The 24,295-nt window shown below is 33.7% G+C and overlaps 3 protein-coding genes across 3 annotated transcripts; all 3 read left to right on the top strand.

Annotated features, from left to right (window-relative positions):
• The first annotated feature begins 1,906 nt into the window (after positions 1-1,906).
• LOC132632998 (palmitoyl-monogalactosyldiacylglycerol delta-7 desaturase, chloroplastic) lies at positions 1,907-4,816 on the top strand. Its single transcript, XM_060349170.1, has 5 exons — positions 1,907-2,522; positions 2,955-3,095; positions 3,193-3,333; positions 4,211-4,317; positions 4,429-4,816. Exons 1-5 carry the CDS (start codon positions 1,971-1,973, stop codon positions 4,628-4,630), a joined length of 1,143 nt encoding a protein of 380 aa, XP_060205153.1. The 5' UTR covers positions 1,907-1,970; the 3' UTR covers positions 4,631-4,816.
• Positions 4,817-13,955: 9,139 nt separating this feature from the next.
• On the top strand, positions 13,956-15,408 carry LOC132634298 (pseudo histidine-containing phosphotransfer protein 6). Its single transcript, XM_060350568.1, has 5 exons — positions 13,956-14,207; positions 14,322-14,452; positions 14,688-14,831; positions 14,914-14,986; positions 15,141-15,408. The coding sequence occupies exons 1-5, from the start codon at positions 14,139-14,141 to the stop codon at positions 15,192-15,194; spliced, it is 471 nt and encodes a 156-aa protein (XP_060206551.1). The 5' UTR covers positions 13,956-14,138; the 3' UTR covers positions 15,195-15,408.
• A 6,463-nt stretch (positions 15,409-21,871) lies between these two features.
• On the top strand, positions 21,872-23,304 carry LOC132632997 (protein LURP-one-related 12-like). Its single transcript, XM_060349169.1, has 2 exons — positions 21,872-22,316; positions 22,757-23,304. Exons 1-2 carry the CDS (start codon positions 22,092-22,094, stop codon positions 23,162-23,164), a joined length of 633 nt encoding a protein of 210 aa, XP_060205152.1. The 5' UTR covers positions 21,872-22,091; the 3' UTR covers positions 23,165-23,304.
• The last annotated feature ends 991 nt before the right edge of the window (positions 23,305-24,295 follow it).

Raw genomic sequence — 24,295 nt, 5'->3', positions numbered from 1 at the left:
TCTTCTCTACAATTTCAAATCAAGAAAACATTAAAATATAAAATGTTGCGTTTGAGATGGTGTCATATAAGGCAGTGCCACCCCTTTTGGGCGTGAAGCCAAATGAATGAAAAATGTGAGGAGAAACTAATATGAAAGAAGATAAAAAGCATAGACATTAACTGTATTAATTGCTCAATTTAATTGGAGATTAAAATGGTTGTTGAATGTTGACCCATGAACCAAAAAAAAGGAGCAAAACGGATGAAATGAAAAGGCATAGACTTGAATATGTATTAAATGTTCAGTTTAATTAGAAAAATAAAAATGATTGTGGATGTTTTAAATAAGCTAAATTAATAGGATGAAGGAGGAAAAAATTGCAAAAAAAAAGAGAAAAAAGATAAATAGGTTTCTTGGCTTTTGAGAGTGTCACATCACCGTTTTTATGCCTAGTTTTATATTATATATAGATTTGTTAACCACCAACGATTACTATAGTAAATATATGACTGTGAACCAAATTATTAATGTATTAGTATTAACTTAGAGGAACTTCAAATCTAGAATCCATGTCTCTGAATATAGTGGAGGTACTTGTTGCAGCTGCAGCCGTTGGAATGCGGCCATTGTTGAAAAGAGAGAGAGAGAGTAGATAGAGACTGTTTCGGTATGGAGCCAATAAGGGGCTAGGAGTTCATCTGAATCCCTTTTGGAGGAAAATTCTACTATATTTACAAGATTAAAATTATTTTTTTATGTAAATATAGTAGATGTTGAACTTTTTTGTCTTCTTCGTGTATTTACTTCTTTATATTTTTGAATTACCGAACCGTCAAAAGGTTGAGGTAAGGCCTGCGTAAACTCTACCCTCCCCAGATCCCACCTGATTGGATTATATTGTGCTGCTGTTGTTGTAATTACCGAACCGAACCGAAATTTGATTATCGTACCGGACCGAACTTTGAAAGTCGATATTTGATATCTACTTTTAATTACCGATTACCGTATTATCGAAACCGAATTTTAAAAATAATGAACCAAATACCGAGCACCCACCCGTAATGAGTTGTTTACCATATATATGGGTAACATTAATGAGTAATTTGAGTGTCTTGATTGATTTGTGTCGTCAAATTCGTAATGTTAGAGCTTGAGAGTGGAAGTCTACCTTTATATGTGATTTCTCTAAAAAGGTAACATGTCAAATGTTGGATAAATTGTGAACATATCTTGTCAAAATATGTTTCCCTTCAATACGTAATTATTGAATTACCGTAATGAAGTTTGATTTACAGGACTGAATTTTCATGATATCTACTTTCAATTACCGAATATCGAAATCAAACTTTCAAAATATCGAACCGAATACTGACCGCTCATGACACACCCCTAGGCCCTAAGTAGAAGGACGGGCATTACTGCTTAAATTCTGTAAGCAAAATGACTTGCAGATATTTGTGAATGATCGTCTACGAGATATAATAGATCGCCATGTCAGAATCGCCCATATACCCATAGGGTCATTTCTTTTAACTAATTATGAAGTTACGCCTTGTTGCCACTGCAGCCGTTGCTGCCAACGGTGAAGAGAGAGAGAGAGCAGATAGAGATTGTTTCAGTGCGGATAACGCACTCGTAAGATTATAAAAACGCAACCACACAATTTTGCGTTCGCAGAAAGTTAGAAATATCTCTGACCCACCTGTCTCTTCAGCCTGAAATCTTCGTAATCACACGTAACCACGTAGGCATAAAACCCAGGGTCCCAAAAAATCTAACTATTGAATCTGCGGCCTCTCACTTAACTCAATTCCCAATCATCAAAAATCGTAAATGCCCCACCGCCTTATCGGTTAGTTATCACCTTCATTGCCAACTTGGCTTTCCTCCTACTTGGCGTATCTAAAATCTCGACGATAATTCCCCTTCAACTCAGATTTCTATATAGCCCAAGCAACCCAAAACCAACCAAATTGCCAAGCCCAACAATGGCCCTCTTATCACCACCTCCCTCCAAGCCTAAGCCCTACCCATTTTCCCCGCTTTCCCGAGCAATTCATAGGCCTGCTCAAGCAACAAAAAATTTAAATATCTCGTGTGCTGCAACAAAGTTAAGCCTAGTTAACAAGTTGAATTGTTATGGACTGGAAGGAAAAGTTAGCTTTACTAGAAGAGTAATGCCAATACCAACTGTGAATGCAGTGGCAGCGCCGGTATCAGAAAATGGAAAAGAATCGAATTTGAAGAAAATTCTGCTTTCTGATGTTGTGGTAACGCGGCCTAGGAATGTGCTTTTTGGTAGGAAGTGGAATTCATTGGATATGGGCTCAGCTGCAGTGGTTGTGTCTATGCATTTGCTCTGTTTATTTGCACCTTTTACTTTCAATTGGGCTGCTCTTGGGATTGCATTCGGGTTATATGTAATGACTGGACTTCTGGGTATTACACTTTCTTTTCACAGAAACCTTTCTCATAGAAGTTTCAAACTTCCCAAATGGCTAGAGTACTTTTGTGCTTATTGTGGTGTCCAAGCACTTCAGGTAAATAAATTAAATCCATTATAAGAACTTACCCCTCCATTTCAATTTGTTTGGTTGTCTTAGTTACTATTCAAACAGTCCGAATGTTTTCTTTAATCAGAATTTTCTTAAACAACCTCTAAGTACACAATATCCTCCCCACATTTGTGTACACTGGGTATATTGTTGTTGTTGTATTGTCTAAATATTTTGAATAGTTAACTATTATGACTTATAATACTTTTTATTTAGTTTCTAGATATGTAAATTTTTATTTCAAATAATTTAAAGATTCTATATACGAATTCACATTCAACATTAGTTAATTTGACCTTCATACTCCGAATCAAGCCACATAAATTGAAATAGAGGGAGTATTTTGTTTCTTGTTTAATGTATTGCTTCTGGTATTAGGCGTTCTAATTTTACTATGTTTTATATATGTGATTGTAGGGCAATCCAATTGATTGGGTAAGTACTCATAGGTACCATCATCAGTTTTGTGATTCTGATAAAGACCCTCACAGTCCTCTTGAAGGATTTTGGGTCAGTCACATGAGTTGGATGTTTGATACCAACACCATTACTGAAAGGGTAATTCTTTCATCCTATAATCGATATGCATACTTATAAAAGAGAGAAAAATCTTGAGTATTGATGTTCTGTTTTTTTTGTGTCTTGTTTATGATAGACTGGGAAGCCCAATAATGTGGGGGATTTAGAGAAGCAAGGATTCTATCGGTTTGTTCGCGATACTTATATTATTCATCCTGTAGCACTTGCAGCTCTGCTATATGCAATGGGAGGATTTCCGTACATTGTCTGGGGCATGGTAAGTTGAGCTTTTGAAAGGGGAAAAAGAAAAATTGGTTGATAAAATTTATGTGTTTTCCACGCGCACAACTATGAAGATTGAAGTATCATATGTGCAAATGAGAAAAGAAAATTTACATTGGTGTGGCTTATGAGCTCTGCATTTTTTCTTTATTTTCAATTTACGACTTTTTGAATAAGCTTGTTCTTTTGTCCTTCTTGGTATTTAAACATTGCTAAGCAAGTTTTATTATCTGTTCAAATCTCTCAATATATATGTTCGCCCTTATAATTCAAGTTGTGATCCAATTTTGTGTACTGTATTCGTCTACATGTGTCAAATCTCCCAATGGCAAGTTGTGAGCCAATTTTGTGGAAGAAAGCCACTGTTGCATCTCTCATTAGAGTACTGTATTTTCTTCATAAGTCAAATCTTCCAATGGCTTTGGATCTTTCTGTCTGCCTAGCTCGTTGTGGGCCGATTTTGTGGAAGAAAGTTGCTGTTTTTATCAGTTAGGGTCCTCTATTTTCTTCATTAACGAACTAAAGGACAAGCTTGTTCATGTGGGACTTTGTTCCTGGCTATTTTTCCACTCATTAACAACGACCTTTTTTGTAGTTTATCACAAGATAATTAAATGATTTTAAACGATAACAATTCGAAGGCTCAATAAAATTGTTTATCAAGAACATTTGAAGTATCTTTGTATTTAAGAAAAGCAACCTTGCAGAGTCCGGAAAGAAAACTTAAGCTGGTGCTTGGATGATTATCTAATAGTAACATAATCAAAATTTTGAGTTCTAGAAACGAGCTTGGCGTGATTAAAGCCTTTGAATTATGCATTTGGTGCAATGAGATTCTGAAAATTCATTTGCTAAATTTGCTACGTGTGCAGGGGGTGAGAATTGTGTGGGTATACCACATAACTTGGCTGGTAAATTCAGCAAGCCATGTATGGGGAAAGCAGGCGTGGAATACTGGTGACTTATCAAGGAACAACTGGTAAGCGTTTTTAGTTTTATACTTTAGTGTATAAAAGTTCAATTTATTTGTCTTACTTCTTTTCTTTTAGTCCATTTTTTGGGGCTACATCACGATAATTGTATAATATAGGTGGGTGGCATTGCTTGCATTTGGAGAGGGTTGGCACAACAACCACCACGCGTTTGAGTATTCCGCCAGGCACGGGTTAGAATGGTGGCAACTTGATATGACTTGGTATGTAGTGAGGTTTCTTCAAGCTATTGGATTGGCCACTGATGTCAAGTTGCCAACTGAAACTCATAAAAAGAGACTGGCTTTAGCTGACAGTTAGGACAAACAAAGTATCGTTTGAGGTTCAACTTCCTCAATGGTGTATCATATGAAATTTAGATTTTTGAGTGACTTTTTGCCTCTACTAATGTAACTACACAGACTTTACGTTGGGCACACGGGTGAAGCTTCTTTCTTCTTCTCCTCCCTTTTGTAACTACTTGGAATGAAAGCTACATTTGCTCAATTTGCCAGCACTTTGCCCATGGATTACCATTCCGTATTAAATTTGTTAGCTTTTTTACAACGAGATATAATCGGAAAATGGGGAATGATAAAGGGAGACGAAACAAATAGGAATTGTCAGTTGGGACATAAAAAGAGTCCTTATAATATACTCCCTCCGTTTCAATTTATATAAACCCATTTGACTGGGCATGATATTTAAGAAAGAGGGAAGATTTTTTAAACTTGTGGTTCAAAATAAGCCTTGAAAATTTGTGTGGCTGTAAATCATTCATAAAGTTAATTTGTTTCCAAATTAGGAAAGAGGTCATTCATTTTGACATGGACTAAAAAGAAAATAGGTTCAAACAAATTGAAACAGAGGGAGTAAGAAGTTGAGGATGCACGTGGATGCCGGCTCATAGAATTTGCTAGTGGAAATTAGGCTTGCTAAAATCATACTAGCATATTTATAAGGGTGGCATAGAGGGGATTGTGTAAGAGATCATATCACTTAGTTGAATGTTTGAGTGCACTTTGTTCTTTTGTTCACATTATACTATACATTAGATGTAAAGTTGTTACCAACAAAATTGTTATGTCACAGAATAACTTCCAACTGATGAGGAGAACGTATTTTATTCATAAAAGGTAAGGAAGTCTAGTCTTGAGTTAATGTCAGGTATAATTTAGAATCTCTCATCAAATTGGACATAGTGCATAATTTCTGATTAAAAATACAATTATTCAAGTCTATAACATGACCAGGTAAACACCATTTTCTTTCACCATATCGACCAAAGACCTGGATATATAATTTAGGGCAAAGGTGCAAATATATCCTTCAATTTTGCTATTTAGAGCAGATATACTCCTCATTATAAAAGTGGTGTATATATACCCCTGCCGTTACAAAATGGTGCAAATATATTCCTGCCGTTACAAAATGGTGCAAATATATTCCTGTCATTACAAAATGGTGCAAATATACCCTTTTCGCTAACGGGATTTTTAAAAAAAATCATTTAGGCTATTTTTTAATTAAAAGAAAAATGTCACGTGACTTTAAAAAAAAGTCTATCCTTTTTTTTAGAAGACATACTTTTCTAAAGTCACATAGTAATTTTTTTTTTTGGTGAATCGGGTCTGGTTCATTTAAAAAAATGGGTGGACCTATTTTTTTAAAATTACGACCCGAGACACCAGAAAAAAAATACCATGTAGCTTTAGAAAACTATCTTTACTAAAAAAAAATGAGATAGACTTTTTTTTTTAAGTCATGTGACATTTTTTAATTAAAAGATAACCTAAATGATTATTAAAAAAATCTCGTCAGCGAAAAGAGTATATTTGTACCATTTTGTAACGGCAGAGATATATTTGCACCATTTTGTAACGGCAGGGGTATATATACACCAATTTTGTAACGAGAGGTATATTTGCTCTACATCGCAAAGCAGGGGCGGAGCCAGGATTCCAACGAAGGGTGTTCATATTTTAGGACAGGGGATGTGTGAGCGATAGTTTGCACACCCTTAGCCGCTAGGCTATCCTTCGTTTCTATGTCAAGGTTGTTCATTACTAGTATATATCCACAAAATTCTATATTTAACATAGGCATTCGATAATTTTTTCTGACGAAGGGTGTTCATATGAACACCCTTCAATGGGTGTGGCTCCGCCACTGTCGCAAAGTTGAAGAGTATATTTGACCTTTGCCCTATAATTTATGCCTCATCTACTTCTTGTATAATAATTATCTCCATATATTTATGGGCCACCCACATACCAAACTGCTCTTTGGAGCATAGGCTGCTTAGTCTCAATAATGGGTATTGCAGTGGAATAAGGTTTGGGCATATCCTACAGATGATCATTTATTTGTGCGGATTGGCCTTCAAAGGCACTGGGTCTTTAATTTTTCGTTTTCATTTTTTTGCACGGATTGCCTTTCTTTTGGGGTGGTCTTTAAATTTTGCCCCTCATATTTGTGGTCTTAAATTTTGCCTTTCGCTTGGATACCTGAGGTCTGGGTTCGAACCCCCGCTCAGGCATAAAATAAAAAAATAATTTCGCAAGGCAGGGCTGGGAGGAGTGTATGCCGGATCCGGCATAAAGTCCTTAAGGAAAAACTAAAGTTATGCCGGAGGGGGCATAACTTTTCCTCAAGGCATAGTTTAGTTATGTCTTATGGGGCAAAACTTTTCCTTAAAGAACTATGCTTTACGGGACAGACTTTTAATTAAGGCATAACCAAAAATATGTCCCATAAGGCAGAACTTTTTCTTAAGGTATAGACTTTGCCTTATAAGGCAAACTTTTAGTTATGTCTTAAGGAAAAATTTCGCCTTATGTGGCATACTATAAAAGTTTGCCCATTAAAAGTATGCCCCCACCGGCATAAACTTGTGAAGGAATTGCTAAAGTTATGCGGACCCGGCATACTTATGCCAAATCTGCCCATAAGGCATAAGTATGTCGGGTCCGGCATAAGTTTGGTAATTCCTTAACAAGTTTATGCCGATGGGGGCATACTTTTAATGGGCAAACTTTTATGTCGGACCCGGCATACACTTATGAAGGAATTACCAAAGTTATACCGGACCCGACATACTTTTGCCAAGTCTGCCCATAAGGCATAAGTATGCCGGGTTCGGCATAACTTTGGTAATTCCTTCGCAAGTGTATGCCGATGGGGGCATAGCGAAATTTAAACTCTGCTTTGTGAAATTTTTTTAATTTTTTTTATTGTGTGAGGGTTCGAACCTGGAACCCATGGGGTTTAGCCGAAGGGCAAAATTTAAAGATTTCAAATATGAGGGGCAAAATTTAAAGACCACCCCAAAAGAAGGGCAATGAATTGCCCTTTGGTCTTCGCCTAATACCCCGAAGTTTTGGGTTCGAATCCCAGCTCAGTTAAAAAAAAAAATTGCAAGGCAGAGGTTTGGATTCACAAGACAGAGTTTTGCAAAACTCTAAGGTAGAGTTCAAAACTCTGCCTGAGGTAGAGTTCAAAACTCTGCCTGAGGTAGAGTTTTGCATTCAAAGCTCTGCCTGAGGCCGAACTTAAGCCCGAATTGGCCTAACTTTGATACGAAACTCTGTCTTGCGATTTTTTTCTAACTGAGCCGGAGTTTGAACCCCAAACCTCATGGTATTAGGTGAAGGACAAAAATTAAAAACTAGTGCCTTTGAAGGCTAATCGTGAAGAAATCAAATATCATAAGTATCGGACGTCTGTTTTTATATCTAGGCCAAAGTCATAAATGGACCCCTGAACTTGTCCTGATTTTCCATTTAGACCCCCCAACTGAAATGTTAACCATCTGAACCCCAGAACATAAGATAAACTGCGCCATTTGAACCCGTCGTGCCAGCTGGGCACACGCGCGAAGCTCACTTGCTGTGACATGGAAAAATAGACCAATAAAAATAAGACATGTCATGTTACCTGTTTTAAAAAAAAATTCATGTCAACAAAAAAAAATTAATTTTAACAAAAACTCTATTTTAAAATCTATTTAAATAAATTAAAAAAATTGAAAAACCCAACCCATCCTCTCCGATAGTCCACTTCACCGCCGCCACTACCGCTGCTGCCCCCGCCGCTTCAAAATCTATTTAAATAATTAAAAAAATGATGCTGTTTTTCGTCGGTGATTTGTTTAAATAGATTTTGAAGTGGAGCAGCGACGGCGGTGGTGAAGTGGGCTATCGGAGAGGATGGGTTGGGTTTTCATTTTTTTTAATTATTTAAATAGATTTTAAAATAGAGTTTTTGCTAAAATTAATTTTTTTTGTTGACATGACTTTTTTTTTTTTTTTAAACAGGTAATATGACATGACTTATTTTTATTGGTCTATTTTTCCATGTCACAACAAGTGAGCTTCACGCGTGTGCCCAGCTGGCACGAGGGGTTTAAATGGCACAATTTATCTTATATTCGGGGGTTCAGATGGTCAACATTTCAGTTGGGGGGTCTAAATGAAAAATCAGAATAAGTTCAGGGATCCATCTATGACTTTGGCCTTATATCTATTTCGATCTTTTAAACAGTGGAAGACTAGCAATTGAAGTTATCTCCAAGTATTTGAATATTCCGAGTTCAGTAATCTAATATCTAAAAGAGGCTAGTCTTAAGATTTTTTCTTCTATATAAAAAAGAAAAATCACATCATATTAAAGTTTAAATTACATTAGTTAAATAACTTTATATTTGAGACCAATAAAACTTATTAAACAACATAGTTGTGTCAATAATCTTTTGAATATCCTAAAATGAAATTACACTTATGGTTTGTGCACCGTCGTTTGCTGATAGCTTAAGTATGCGATAGTGTATAGTAAATGACAGGCGTTCTTTCTCTTCACGATCCCATTGAGATTTAATAATCACTCTGATTCATTTTTAAAAAGAAATTTATAATTAATTGCCCGCATTCTCACAAAGGAAATTATGATACTATGTTGCTTGGATGACTGTAGAATATAGGTAGGCAAATAATTTCATTTTCTATTGAATTCTGTATTGCACTCATAAGAGGTAATCAGGCAATAAAAAGGCAAAATAATTGTGATCTCGAGCAACGTATCAATGCCACTAATTTGAAGTACAAACGCATGAAGAGGACGCAATTGTGTCCTAATTAATTAACTTTTCGGAAGCGCACGAATTATTAGATTATCGATTAGCTAGTAGTTAAGCTTTAATTTGAAGTATACATTGGGAATTTCAAGGCCATAAAACATCAAATGTTGGTTATAATTATAAAATAACAACAAGAAACAGTGAGAAAGTTGTAATTTGAACGGAGAAACACCTACAGTAAATAAGCACGGGAGCATAAAGCATGATTATGAAGTCTATGCATATATATATTAAAAAATTGGACAAGCATTTTGGACATGGGCGTCCTCAAAAGTGTTCTATTTATTTAATTTATCAATAGTGTGAGGGTTCATCTCCCAAGCAATGGAAGTTTGATAATTTTAGTTCCAAGCGTGCAATATTTTTAGACTTTCTGTGACGAAAAAAAAAAAAGAATGTTTGGGATTAAAATATGATAAAGAATAAAAAAATGTTGTTGGGTTATCTAAGTTTTTATGGTGTTTTAATTTCAAAAGATTTGTTAATTCTAGCTAGTCACACATTCTGGTTTGTTTTGAATAGAGTAGCTTGGGGTTTCCCTGTAGGAAGGCATAAACTGAAACAGATAAAAAGTAGTAAAATTAGAAGAATAAGGCTGTGAAAACAATAAGATAAAATGGTAGTAGAACTTGGAGTACCAACTAGGTGGTATAAGCAGAGACTTTGTATCTCAAACATTCGACAACTGTTGAATCTGGTAGCTTGGAATTAAGTTAGACGTCTTTGGTTTGAATAGAATGTAATCATATCTCTCTAGGATGCCAGAGAGCAATTAATTAAAAGATGCATATTATAATTGCAAACTCGGGTATTTAAATTCAAATTCTACTGCTAAACATAGCCTTCAACTAATGTACAAATTATTTGTATACAAAATAAAATGACAATCACACAGTTCTTTCCTTCAACGAGAAATAATATGGCTTATAGGCAGCGAAGTAGCTATAGTTTGAATATTATGAGTTCGAAATTGAAATTTCTATTTCTTTTAATTATACACATTCGCCTCAATAAACAATAAAACACTTGACATTTTTTACTTGATGTTGATGGTATAATTAAAAGAAATGATATATTATTATGTGGTTAACTTTAACTATTTAATAAACGAATGAAAAATACGCGCAATTTTTTTTTCAAAATTTGAACTTACATCTAATTATAACACTCCATATAAATGAGATTGAGTTGGACAGGATGGATAACTTATCTCACCCTCTATATGTAATAACTAATCCCGCCTTTTATCTCATATAGACGGGATTGGTTGAGATACCAAAAAGTTATCCCACACCAACCAAATATGCGATAATTCCAATTCCATGATACTAACAATTTCATCCGAATTCTCCTACTAAAAGACTCCTAAATGAAATCTTATGATAAAAGTTTTAAGGAGATGACTAAGTATACTCAACATATTTACAGGAGCCAGCTTGCTACACGTGTTCACAAGAGCTGTTACATAGTGAAGAACATGCTCCAATTAGCGACTGTACCATGTTTAACGGGGGGCTATTCTGAGCAGTGACCAGAAAATGCTTTGCCCAAACTCCAAGGCTTGGTGGCATAAACAAACAATTCTTTTTGCACTCTCAAAAAATCAAAAAGCTAATGAGGACGAAATTGGGAGTCAGATGAAAAGTGAAAAACCACAGTTGTATGCTGTGTGGCATGGGTTTTGGCAGTATGTGGAATGAGTAAAAAGGTGTGGTCATGTTTTACTCCACTATATTTTAGTATTCCCACCGGTTTAATTTATGTGTAATAATTTTTTTAGTATATCTCAAATAATATCATACTTTTAAAAAATAATTCAACTTCAAATCTTTATGGATTTTTTATGAAATAATTTGCAAATACTTAAGATTTATTTTGTATCATGAGTTTAAAGTAAACTTTTGAACATGATCTGATTGATTTTTTTTAAAAAATAAAATAAATTGAAGCTTGTTGAAAATCTAAATTTTATATTTCAATTCTTGAGGTTGATATAATAGTTTTGATAAATAAATATTTATTTTAAAATAATTTCCAAATATTCTTTATATATTTTAAATATTATTAGTGTCCAGAATAGTAATGCATTTCCCGATCAGATGACTGAGAAAGAGAACCAACATTGTTACATTTAAAAAATTTATGGATCTTTTTTTACAAAATATAAACTTATGGGTCAAGTCTTACATGTAAAAATTTTGAAATCTCAAATCATACCTTTTGAGATGATTTGGGATTTTATTTCATGAGATGAAATCGCATGTCCAAACACTGATTGCATCTCATGAAATCGCATGTCCAGACGCCTACTAAAACAAGCTATAAATATTTGTATGTTTATGAATGATTTTATTAAAAATAAAATAAAAATATACGTAGTAATTATTTTAATATTTTTACGTCACTACATATAAAAAACAATACTCCCTCCGTCCCATAATAAGTGTCACTTTAGCAAAAAAAAATTGTCCCATAATAAGTGTCACCTTAGGATACCAATGCATATATTGACTAGTTTTTTCCATCTTTGCTCTTGGATAAAAAATGACAAGTTTCTTTATTCAAGGCCAAAAGTTAGATTTACAATATCAAATTTTGGTTTCACGTGAAAATGAAAGTTTTGGCAAAAGAAGTGGTAGTACTCTAAATAATGATGGTTGGATTTGCAACGCCAAAAGATGAACTACTTCTCATGATCTAATCATCAAGAGGAAAAAGTATTTTTTTTTTCACATAAGGGCAAATTAATAAACTTTATACTTCATCATTGATTTTTTAATATGAATATTTTTAGCTAAGATGACATTTATTTTGAGACGAAGAGGTATCACATAAAGGAAACGTAGAGCGTAATTGAGACGGAGGAAGTAGGAGCTGGTGAAATAAAAAGGAGAGGTGGGAGATAGAGCAGAGAGTTGTCGGGTGAAAGGGAGAGAGAGGAAGCTTAACAACGCCGCACATTACAGCAAAAGCGGACAGCACGCGAGAAGGAGACTGACTCAGTACGGGTACGAGCATGTTGCAGGTCACCCTACAGCCCAAGGAAGTCCATAACCCAATACTACACATCCCTTAGTACAACACTAAAATTAAACGCCTGCGCCACCCTTAATCCAGCAGTCACCGAGTCACTCTATATGTTATTCTTATTCCTATTATATAGACCATCCTGAGTAGGCCCTCCGGTCCAGTTTTTTCCCTACATTCACCTCGATTACCCTCCACCACTTTGAATTTAGGAAGATTGGTGTTACTAGTCTAAATTTATATAACATTGTTTTCTTTTTAATAGGTAAAAAAGAATGAAATATTTTTATATTAAGTAAAAATTCAACTTTAAATTTTTCTTTGTATCCTTAATAAAAAGATTTCTAGCGGTACAAATTTATATGATTTGTTTTAGATCATAAATTTAAATAAATTTCCTTTATTTTTAAATTTTGTGTCCAATCGAACAGCTTTATATAAAATTGGGCAGAGGGAGTAATTTTTTTTTTTTTTAACAAATTCATGATACTCTTGATTAAAAGTGAAAAGTTATAGAAGTAAACTTGAATCGATGTGAAGAAAAATAACAAGGGAAAAGATGTACCCACTATTTTTTCCCGAAGGGAAAAGATGTACTAGAGGTACTTGCATTAGTAACAATAAACAAGTTTGACAGATATAAAATGAGTGTCTCCAGCTTTCAAATATAAGAGAGCTATATCAATGTAGACAAGAAAAGTTACAAAACTACAAAAATTTAACTGGAATTAGAGTATCTGTTTATTACTCCTTACTATTGCGAGAAGGTGATTGCTCATTAACATCCTGATCATATGACACTTACTAAGATGCTTTTGATTGAAACTTATTAATATTAATTTGTCATTGTATTCCTAGTAACATGCTTTTGTAGGAAGAAAGTGATATTTTATGAACCACAAGATACTAAAGTTACTTAAATATAGTATTACATATTTTTAGTTTATGTATGTCGAACTTTTTTTCTCTTTTTGATTTCGTGCAAAATCAAATAGAGCATATGAAATATAACCGAGTATAAAATGTCACTCCAATTTTTAAGCCATTACGCATTGCCAACCAATAAGCTGGAAGTAATAAGAGCGCTAAAGTGAAGAAAATAATGCTGTAAACTATTTTTTTTTTTTATCATCTTAATATGTAGTGGGTGATTCAAAAATTTACTCTCTTAATGAGATGATAATTTCCAAACAAATGTTGATGCCCAAACTTCTTAGTCATAAAAAGCTTACATTTAAACTTGTTCTACCATAATATCTTGCTTTGATTTATCGCAAAAAATATTTAGGGACAATTAGAAGGGGGGGAAAAAAAAAGGAAAAGAGAGAAATATAAATTTTGAGAGTAGAAGTCACGCTCTATGATGACTGGTACCACGTTGGTGAATCCGTATGTGGGGTCAATTCACCGCCAGATGGTCACCCTTTATAAGGGTTCACTCTCACCTGACTGACTGCAAGGCAATTACTGTGACTGCCATTTTTACTACTCGCCCCTTGAAATAGGAAACGACACACACTCGTCTTGAAAGCAACTTCCTTTAGCCCCCACATTTAGTAAAAAGCCTGATAGGAAATTAATTAAACTTGCCAATCTCCTTTATTTTCTTCTCTATCCCTTTGGTCTTCTCATTTACAAAAGGCAGTCAAAACGGGTCTACCTCTGTGGATGCTTGGTCTCGGCGTTGAACGCTTGCGAGCTGATATGAATCGCTTGCTCGCGTTACTCTTTCACCAGGTCTAGATTATTACTCCTTTTTTTTTCTGCCATTATTATTTTCAAGCCTTTTTTTTTTTTTTTTTGTTATGGCACGTACTCAATGAGATATTATTCGTACATAAAAATAAATAGGGAGTATTGGACGAGCAATATTTGCAGCTGCAACAGCTTCAAGATGAATCCTCTCCTAATTTCGTCTCTGAAGTTGTCAACATCTACTTCCAAGAATCCGAAAAGCTCTTACGAAATCTCAGATGCTGCTTGTGAGTTTTTAGTCTTTCCTCCTTTTCTTTTTTGGCTTTGTACACTTCTCTCTCTAAAGATATATTTTACTACTACAACTTTATTGTGGGCATGTTTTTGTCAAGCGTGGGAAAAGGGAGGAAAAATTTCTAGTCTTTTTGTTGGGTTATATATACCTCTAAGTTTGTATTCTTTACTTTTTTTCTTTCTCATTTCCTGATGTCGCTTTTTTAAATGTGGTGGAAAAAAAAACAGGATGGACAGGGAGTTCTCGGACTACAAGAAAATGGGAGTGCATTTGAACCAGTTCATAGGAAGTAGCTCAAGCATTGGTGCCAAACGCGTTAGGAATGTTTGTGTGGCCTTTCGCGTTGCTTCCGAGCAGAATAACAGACTAGGGTACGGTAACATTTTGTTATTTCTAATTAATCAATCGACTCCACCATTAGCTTTAATACTGGAAAAAGTTAATTTTTTGCAGATGTTTGAGAGCTTTAGAGTTGCTTGAGCATGAATACTGTTATCTCAAGAACAAACTTCATGAACTTTTCCAGGTATACTTTATTTAAACATAGGCGTACATATTTTTTCATCCTAGCTTTACAATATTTTATTGCTGAAAGTACATCATGCATTACTTAGCTATTCCTTAGTCCCTACAAAAGTTCTTTAGCATTAAATAGTTCTGATCATATTTTCCTGCTACAGATAGAGCAGCAAAGACTTTTAGCAGCTGCAGTCAGGTACCCAGTTCAGCACTAAAATAAAGTGCTTATCAGCAGCATGAAACAAAAGTGGAAGAATATGAGATAGCGAAAATTAGACTTTCTTTTTTGGTGTGGTTTCTAATTTATGAAATATGGAGGGGAATGAATGTAGCATAGGACTAATGTTTTAGTAGTTTGAATGAAGTGTTCAAATCGTGATATTCTGGAATTTGTTTGGAGATTCCGCTTCAACAACTCTTTTGAGTACTGCTCCCTTTATGGAAATGTCACTTTCTTTTCCACGTACTAACGGCAAAAGCATCCAATCACTAACTTACTTTATTAAATGTCTAAACAAATCTCACTTATCAAAAACATCAGTCAAATTAAATGAGTGTGTTTCTGCATGTAAAGAACATTTTATCTGTCTATATTAACGAACGACGTCGCCAATCAGCAAGAATCAATTGAAGATTCTGCATTAAATGTCGGAGTTCCTGTCAAAGCTAAACTAAACTATAGACTTTACCTATAAAGGCACAGTAACCCTTAATGCTTTTGCACCTTAAACTTTTGTTTCTTTGATGAGTGTCAACCTTTTGGGAAATAGATTGATCCTAAAGATACTGTTGATTCATTTGATATATGATTAGGCTGTGGAATCCAAGAAAATATCTTTCATGAAGGATTACTTAACATTGTTTTAAGTCTTCACGAAGATATTAATGGTTTTCGTAATGTTAAGCCTAAGAATGATGTCACTTTGTCCAGTTCTATATGCAAAAATAAATGACTATAATGCAATCAATATTGTTCAACGTCTGATTTTCCTCAAAACAGAAGTACTCTGTTAATCTTTAGTATGCTTCGACTGGGTATAAAAAAATGCAAAAATAAAGAAAGACCCATGCATTTCCTTATAGTATCGCAACAAATCGGAATAGGTTTTCCATGTTCGTAGTGTTGTAGAGGATAAAACTGAGAAATAGTCACTTTTCAGCACTTATAATTGACAAATAGCATTATCATGAACATTGAAATTGGATCATTTGCAATTTTGTCAATATCTTGTGTTTTGTCCGGGCATAAGTTTATATTTTTGTATCATTTTATCCCACAAGTTATGCTCGCCCTCTTAAAAAATTTATATGCCGTTAAACATAAATTCGATTTTGAAAGGAAATAATTAAAGATAACACATTTGAAGGTGGCCAAAAGTTAAAAAGACCAGCCCATTTGAAGGACAAACCGTGTAATTATGGCTAGGCCCAGCCCAGTATACCGAGCAAATCCATTTTGCCCAAACACTTTGAAGCATTCATACTTCTTAGTTACTGGGCCTTGAATTCTAGGCTTAACTGAGTTTTGTCGTTTGGGGCCTTCTCCGAATAGGGCCTGAAGGCCTACAATTTCTTTGCTGATAAGCGTAGAGGACAAATAGTCAGCTCAGCAGTATTATCATGGGTATTTTACATAAATGACTACAATTTATCTTTTTTTTTTTAATTTTTTTTTAGGCATAGCTATACTTTTACTAATTATATTTTATAGATATAATAATGCTACATTTTATGTATTCGAATTTGGTTGTATTTCGCTTTATTCAATTCGAATATATTCAATTAAGTTGTCTTCATTTCTAACTATTTTATATTGTATTTATATTCAGTTGTATTTAAACAACATAAATGCAAAAACAATACAGGAATATTTAGCTACATTCAAAATTCAAGGTATTCATCTGTATACCAAAAAAAAAACTCTTTCGAAATACAAGCTAAAAATACATAAAGAAACACTAAATTTTACACTAAAAAAATTAACGAATAAAATACACCAAAAAAAAAAAAAAAATACACCACCGGCATAGCGGAGCAGCAAGATGGGAGAGATGATCATCTGAAGATCGCATAAATCCACTAGCTTGAATATATTTTTGTAATATCTAAAGAGGCCGAGCCAAAAAGTTGTCATCATTATCAGAAGAACAACAGAATGAAGAATAAATAGGGGATATAATACATCAATGGTGAAAACTCATAAAAAGAATGTCTATTCTTCTTGTCAATTTATCTTTATTCGATCTATCATTTAAGGCAAACCATAAATCTCAAGTGAAGTATGATGAGGATGATGATGTATCAGGTGGAGGCGTCGGGCAGATCTGAGCCACTGTCATTCTCGCCACTATCACCAACAACTCTCGTCCTCTTCCTCCCATCTCGATGTATCTTTGTCGCCATCCGCCACAACAACACCTCTCTTCTTTGTCACTCAGATCTGATGGCGCCGGAGCTTGAAAGCTAAGAGAGTTGACTAGTGGTAGTCGATCTGAGTGTATTTTTGCTCAAATTTGAGTCTCCGGCAATTGATCTCCCCGGAAATACATCTGAAAAAAACAACAATTTCTTGCCGGAGTGAGAGAGAGTGGAAACAGATGAGTGGGAGACCAGATGTCAGAGAATTCATGGTTGAATTGGGGATACATTCCTCTTTTTATTTTACCTTATAATTAATAATTATCATTAATATACAAATATTAGCTATGGGAAATAATTAAGTTAAACTATAGCTACTAAATATAATTACCTACTAGCGTTTGTCAAGCCACGTAGATTTTCCTATTATTATTGGCAAGGGAGATTGACCCATATATATAATAAGAAAAGTATTTACAAAATATAACAAAACTTTTTAGTTTACAAAACATAGCAATAGATTTCTTACAAAATTTATACCGCAAGTTTTTTTTTTTTTTTTTAAATTAATTTTTTTTTTCTACTCAAGGCTTAAAAAAATGGCTCAAAATTTTGTGAATGAAAAATGTATGAAATGTGTATATCTCGCTCAAAGCTTACAAATTTCGCTCAGAATTTTGTGTGTGAAAACTGTATGAAAAATGTTGAAATGTGTGTATCTGGTTCAAGGCTTAAAACTTTCGCTCATTTTGTGTATAAAAACAGTTTGAATTATGTATATCTCGCTCAAGGCTTAGAATTTCGCTCACATTTTTTGTGTATAACGTTCATGGTTGTGAAAAATGTTTTATATAACTTTCATGTAATATTTAAGGCTTAAAAAAATCTCTCAGAATTTTGTATGTGAAAAATGTATGAAATATGTATATCTCGCTCAAGGCATAAAAAGTTCGCTCAAAATTTGTGTATGAAAACTGTATTAAAAATTTCACACACATATACACATTTCATACAATTTTTATACACAGAAAATTGACTGAATTTTTTAAGCGCTGACCGATTTTTTTTTTTTTAAAGTATGAAAAATGAAGATCCGTTCTATGTTGTAAATAAGGAAAAATATCCTCATGTTTTGTAAGACAGGTAGCATTTTTCATTTTCCATATTGGGGGCAAATGATCATCTAATTATTGAACTTAATCGGTAATAGCCTGATTTCATTTGATTTTAGATCTAGTATTTTGAACAGTTTAAAACTTAATCAAATCACAAAAATGCTTATTTGGTCAGGTAAATCTGGAATAAATTCTGCTTTACTTGAAGAAAGATTTACCCCCCAAAGAAATATCATGAACGAAGATAAATACTTATTTGTACTGGGGCCACATCAAGTCAATAGAAGTGTGATGTGTCTTTGAACATAGATTTTTAGCATTGGTCATGATTAATAAACATGTATTCTCACCTTATTAAATCACTTAACTATAATAAATTTACATGATGTGGTATAAACATTCAATATAAATATTAAACAACTGCATAATATGGTAACTAAAAGAAAAAAAAGTTATTTTTGGACCATATGCTGAATTGGTATTCTACCAATTCCTCCTTTTTTTTCTTACAGCTAATGCAAGTTTCTCTTCCCTTCTCTTTTTGTCGCAAATTATTATCCACGAAAACATTACAGATATCTCATCCCATATCTGACAAATTTAAAGAGACATTGCCGACTTTTAAAATTAATTTCCTCGCACATTCTGCATATGGGCTTTCATTATGTCTATAAATAAAAAAAATAAAGTAGCTCTCCATTTTTTAAGGGAACTATAATATTTCCAATAGTTTAATGGATATTGATTTTGATACTTAATACTATAAGTTTGAGAAATCAAGACAATATACAAATAAAAGAACATAATGTATGAAATTACAGGCACACAATCGACGTGTATTTGTTAAAATGTCAACCTCTTCAACCACACGAATTATACACACAACTTTATTATTTTCAAAGCGAAAATGAGAAAAACACCTCAAATTCCAACATACAGGGTCAATTTGACAACGCGCATATTGGTACTCTACACATTTGAATCTGGCTTCTCAACTACAACCATATATACTTTTCTTAAGGTCTTTTTCAACTTATTTAGTCGGTTAACCTAAAAAATGTACCATAACAGCAAGGAAGAAAAAGTCGGCGAACTTTTAGTTCAAGCAATCTAGAAAATGTTTCAACCGAAAGTACTTGAATATTGAGATTCATAGCAACCATTATACAGAGATACACCATGTATTAATTCCAAGTCATGTTATGAACACTATTAATGTCATAATTGGTGAATTTTGTCAATTGTAGCCTATCGTAGGATGTGATAGTGGTATTTAATTTAGAGATTTTGAAATATGAGTTTTGAAATTTTGTAGAAAAAGTCTAGTAATATCTTGTTTACGCAAAAACGGCTCAAACAAACATATTTCTCTAGAAACTTAAAAAACGGAGTTTTTAAACTTAGTTGTACCTAACTCTAAACAAAAGCCATCGTAGTTATTTGATACTCCCTCGGTCCCATAATAAGTGTTACCTTAGCAAAAATACGCATATTCAGATATCAATAATGCAATGTTAAATTTACTAAAGTACCCCTATATGATAAAAAAAATTACTTTTTTTCCCTCTTGATTAGAGCATGCACAAGTAGTAATCATTGCGAATCCGACAACACTAAGTTAATATGTGGCTTGGTAATCATCAATTTAGATGTTACTTTAACTTGTCATTTTTTGTCTAAGGGTAGAATTGGAAAAAACTAGCTAATTTATGTTTTGGTTTTCTAAAGTGATACTTATTATGAGACGATTTTTTTTTGCTAAGGTAACACTTATTAGGTACGGAGGGAGTAACTTTTTAAATAAATCAATGCTATATCACTTCGCACACGTGCCAAATTCAACCAAGAAACTAACCTGGGGTAAACTTCTTACCTGCCCAATGTGCACCATAGCTCATAACTGCTTCTGTATTATTAAGAGGATGCGATAACGCTCAATTAAGATAAATCAACTTATTGCTTTTCGTAAAATAAATGCTATAGAAAAAGTTTAAAACCCATGGATCCCAGTCCGTCCCTTAATCAAAAGGGAAAAGAAAGGCAAAAAAACGAAGAGGCAGTTGGCTGACTCTCTTTTAGTGGCAAAAAGGAACTGCTGGTTTGTATTATTGTGCAATTTTTCAAAACTAGTGACACCTGCATGCAATGCGTCGCACTCTTGGTTGCCAATTTAATTAATTAATAAAAAGTGAATGTCTTTATGAATGTTAGATACCAGCGTCATTTTCATTTTCATAATTTAAAATATGCACGATCAATCCCAACGTAGATATACTATCTTTCCATTTACATTTTTGACTACATTAGTCGTATGACAGGTGTCTAATTTCTCAAAATAGGTTCAGTAAACTACATTATCCACTATATCATTTTCTTACATTTTTTAAAATCACGATAGATCTCGTTATACGGGGTAAAGTCTTTTCTTTATATAGTAGGTTTTGGATAGATATTGAGACATGATTTAATACATGAGGACATGTATGCATGGGACATTCTTCAGCAAACCGTATTATTTCCTTAAGTAGGTATGTTGGTTTCCATAAATATCTTTGATTTGGGCTCCTTGTCCCATTTTGAAAACGACTTGCTAGATAAATTTAAAAAAACTAATTTATACTGTCTGTATGCATTATTATGTAAATTGTTTTGCACGATAACATAATTTAAGCAATTACTTTTTTTTTTTTTTTAAATGTATGACGAACATTTTTAATTAAATGCAAAGTGTATGAATTAAAATTATGTCTTATGTGTTTTATTCTTAGTTTCAGGTGAAACTTTTATCTAGAGGCGAAATCAGAATTTTAACTTATGAGATAAAAAAATTAGAATAGTGTTCTCAAAATTTGGTAATTGGGTTTTGAATTAAGCTTTTACATATATTTAATGAATTTTGCAAATACAATATTTGAACTGAAATCATTTTTTGCGGAAGCAGTACGTGAGCTTCTAAACGTACTCTAGTTTCATGTGAGTTTTTTCCTGACTCAGTAGTACTATTACTATTCTCCCCACTAGTGGGAGGTATAGAAAGTTGGTACGAAAAAAGTTACCCGGACCCAGAGGATTGTATTTTCTTCTTGTCTTCTAGAGCATAATGGGCACCCTTTGCATATTAAAAATATTGTGCTATTTATTTGGGACCTCCAATTACCTTCTGATTATATTAGATATTTGAATATTGACCATTGGTTATTTGTTATCTCCTCAATATTTTGGTTCCCATATACGATCTAATAAAATATTAAGATAAATTTGCTATTATAATGCAAGCTGCAACCTTTGATTGAGTGAATTTAAATATTAGTACACATGTACTAAAAGCTGGAAGTAAGAGGCTTCATTCTTAAATTACTTTAATTGCTGTGGGCTAGATTTTTTTAATTAACATATAATAATTCTTCTATAGATCATAGATAGAGGGGGGAGCCCCTTTACTAATAAATGCACACCACACGTCTCTAGCGAGTTTTCTACCTCTTCTCTCAGACCTTCCTTTCGGCCTCTTCAGTTCATAAATACTACAGTATCTCATTTCTTTTCTTCCAATAAATTGCTAAGGATAAGTAAAGGTGTTTTTTTTTATCAAAAGTGTACTTTATCTTTTCAAAGTCAGATTTGAAGCAAAACAAGAAAATGAAGGGTAAATTTGTTGTTGAAGAAACATTCGTTTGTAGTGAAGAGATGAATCTCACAGTTCTTAAGACCTCCCTTTTCTTCACTGGGGATGGGTTCACTGCATACGACTGCAAAGGGGAGGTTGTGTTCCGAGTGGACTCGTATGGTCCAGAATCTCGTGACCTGGGTGAACTCGTTCTCATGGACGGCGCTGGCAAATGCCTTCTCACTGTCCGTCGGAAGGTACTCATTAAATAGTACTGCTTTTTTCTTCTTCTGCCAATTTCTGATTTTGCAATTTATGGCAAAAATTGTGAGACGATAAACTGTTAAGAGTCCCACATCGGTGGGAAATGGTGTCTTTAGTTTTTCATATAGTCTCGGTCAATCCGCTCAGACTTAGCTTTTAGAGTTCAGTTAAGCAATATCCGAGCCAGGTCTATACCAATAAAATATTTCCGATGTTGGTCGCCCTGTTTTATATTATACACGCTTTAGATGTCTAGTCCTAGACCTGCGATATGGGTGTGTTAAGAGTCCCACATCTGTGAAATATGATGTCCTTGATTTTCTTATGTAGTCTTGGACAATCATTCTGTCTGATTAATTTTTTAAATTGAGGTAGGCTCAAAATTAATTAACATAAAAGAGTTGACTCAGTTATAATTATTTTTTTGGAACAGAGGCCGAGTTTGCATAACAGGTGGGAAGGCTATTTAGGGGAAAGAGAAGAGGGAGCAAAGCCAATATTCAGCGTGCGTAGATCCTCAATAATCGGAAGATCTAACGTGACAGTGGAGGTATACAGCAATCCAACGGAGGAGTATCAGATCGAAGGGTCATTTGCGCAAAGGAACTGCACATTCTTCAACGCCGACAAAGTATCAGTGGCTGAGATTAGACGCAAAGTGGATGCTTGTGCTAATGTAGTGCTTGGCAAGGACGTTTTCTCTCTTTCAATAAAGCCTGGTTTTGATAGTGCGTTTGCCATGGGATTAGTTCTCGTGCTTGATCAAATCAACGTTGATGATTTTACTGATAATCGGGTCGATGTCGACCCTATTTCAGATGATTCCAATCATTCTTCATAGTTTTTCATTACTTTCACTGTTTTGTAAAAGAGTCTTAAATTATAGTATAATATGTGGGTGTATAGTTTTAAGCTCTTTTGTAAATTTACCTTTTTGCTTTTTTCTTTAATGTTTAATAAGAAATCCTACTAATTGAATAATTTTGCCCTGTATTAGAGAAAAGAATCTGGAATTAATCTCCATTTTTAAGCATTGAGTAATACGCTGGTGGCAAGAGACAAACTTAAGGTTCAAATTCAATACTCTAATTTTGACTTGTAAATTTTTGCCGTTGAACTATGGTTACACTTCTATATAACAGACCTCCTCTATAATATTGGAACAAAAAACATTTTTTTACAAATGTTTGACTGTATTGCACTTTTGGAATTGCGCATTCAAAAGTTTATATATTTTCTTAAGTATAATATATTTTACCTTAGATATTGGATTCGATCGAATTGACGTTGGCCTCATACTAGTGGAATAATCATCCCATAAAGAATCAAGATTAGGAATAGATAGAAACAGAAAAGATAACAAAAAGTGAAGAATATTTTTATTGTATATTTAGCTTTGAATTCATTTGTTAATTCCAAAATGGAGTAATTGCTTAAGGAATAAGAATGGTCTTTCATATTTGTTTGCGTAAAGCGAATACTGCCACTCTTTAACGTGGTGCAGCCTTGTGGTGTCCAATACTATGGATCGTTAATTTCTTGATGATCACGATGAGTTGAATATTTGACACTAAGGTCGTGAAGTTATGTTGTTTGCTTATGTGTGATTATAATGAAGGGATTGTTTACGAATAATACCGACGAAACGATTATTACGTGATGATAATAATGGAAAAGATTATTATACATTAATTATTTAGTTTTAATAGTTATTTTTGTCTTTAAAAAGTAATTTTTGTATTGCTCTAGTTACGTTTTGTACATAAAATAATACATAAATTCTTACTCATATATAATTTAATGACAGGCCAACCAAATGCTGCAATGATTAGCAACTATAGTTTTTTTCTTACGCAAACTGTATATTGAGATTAATTATTCGATACCACCACCACATGATCTCTTAGTGTATTGTATGGTTTAGATCCTGGTAGAAATAGATAAATGTATTCTCTTAGAACCAATCAACTGC

The sequence above is a fragment of the Lycium barbarum genome, chromosome 3, assembly GCF_019175385.1.
Source record: "Lycium barbarum isolate Lr01 chromosome 3, ASM1917538v2, whole genome shotgun sequence".
Lineage (NCBI taxonomy): Eukaryota > Viridiplantae > Streptophyta > Magnoliopsida > Solanales > Solanaceae > Lycium > Lycium barbarum.
This window is presented reverse-complemented; position numbering and strand designations above follow the sequence as displayed.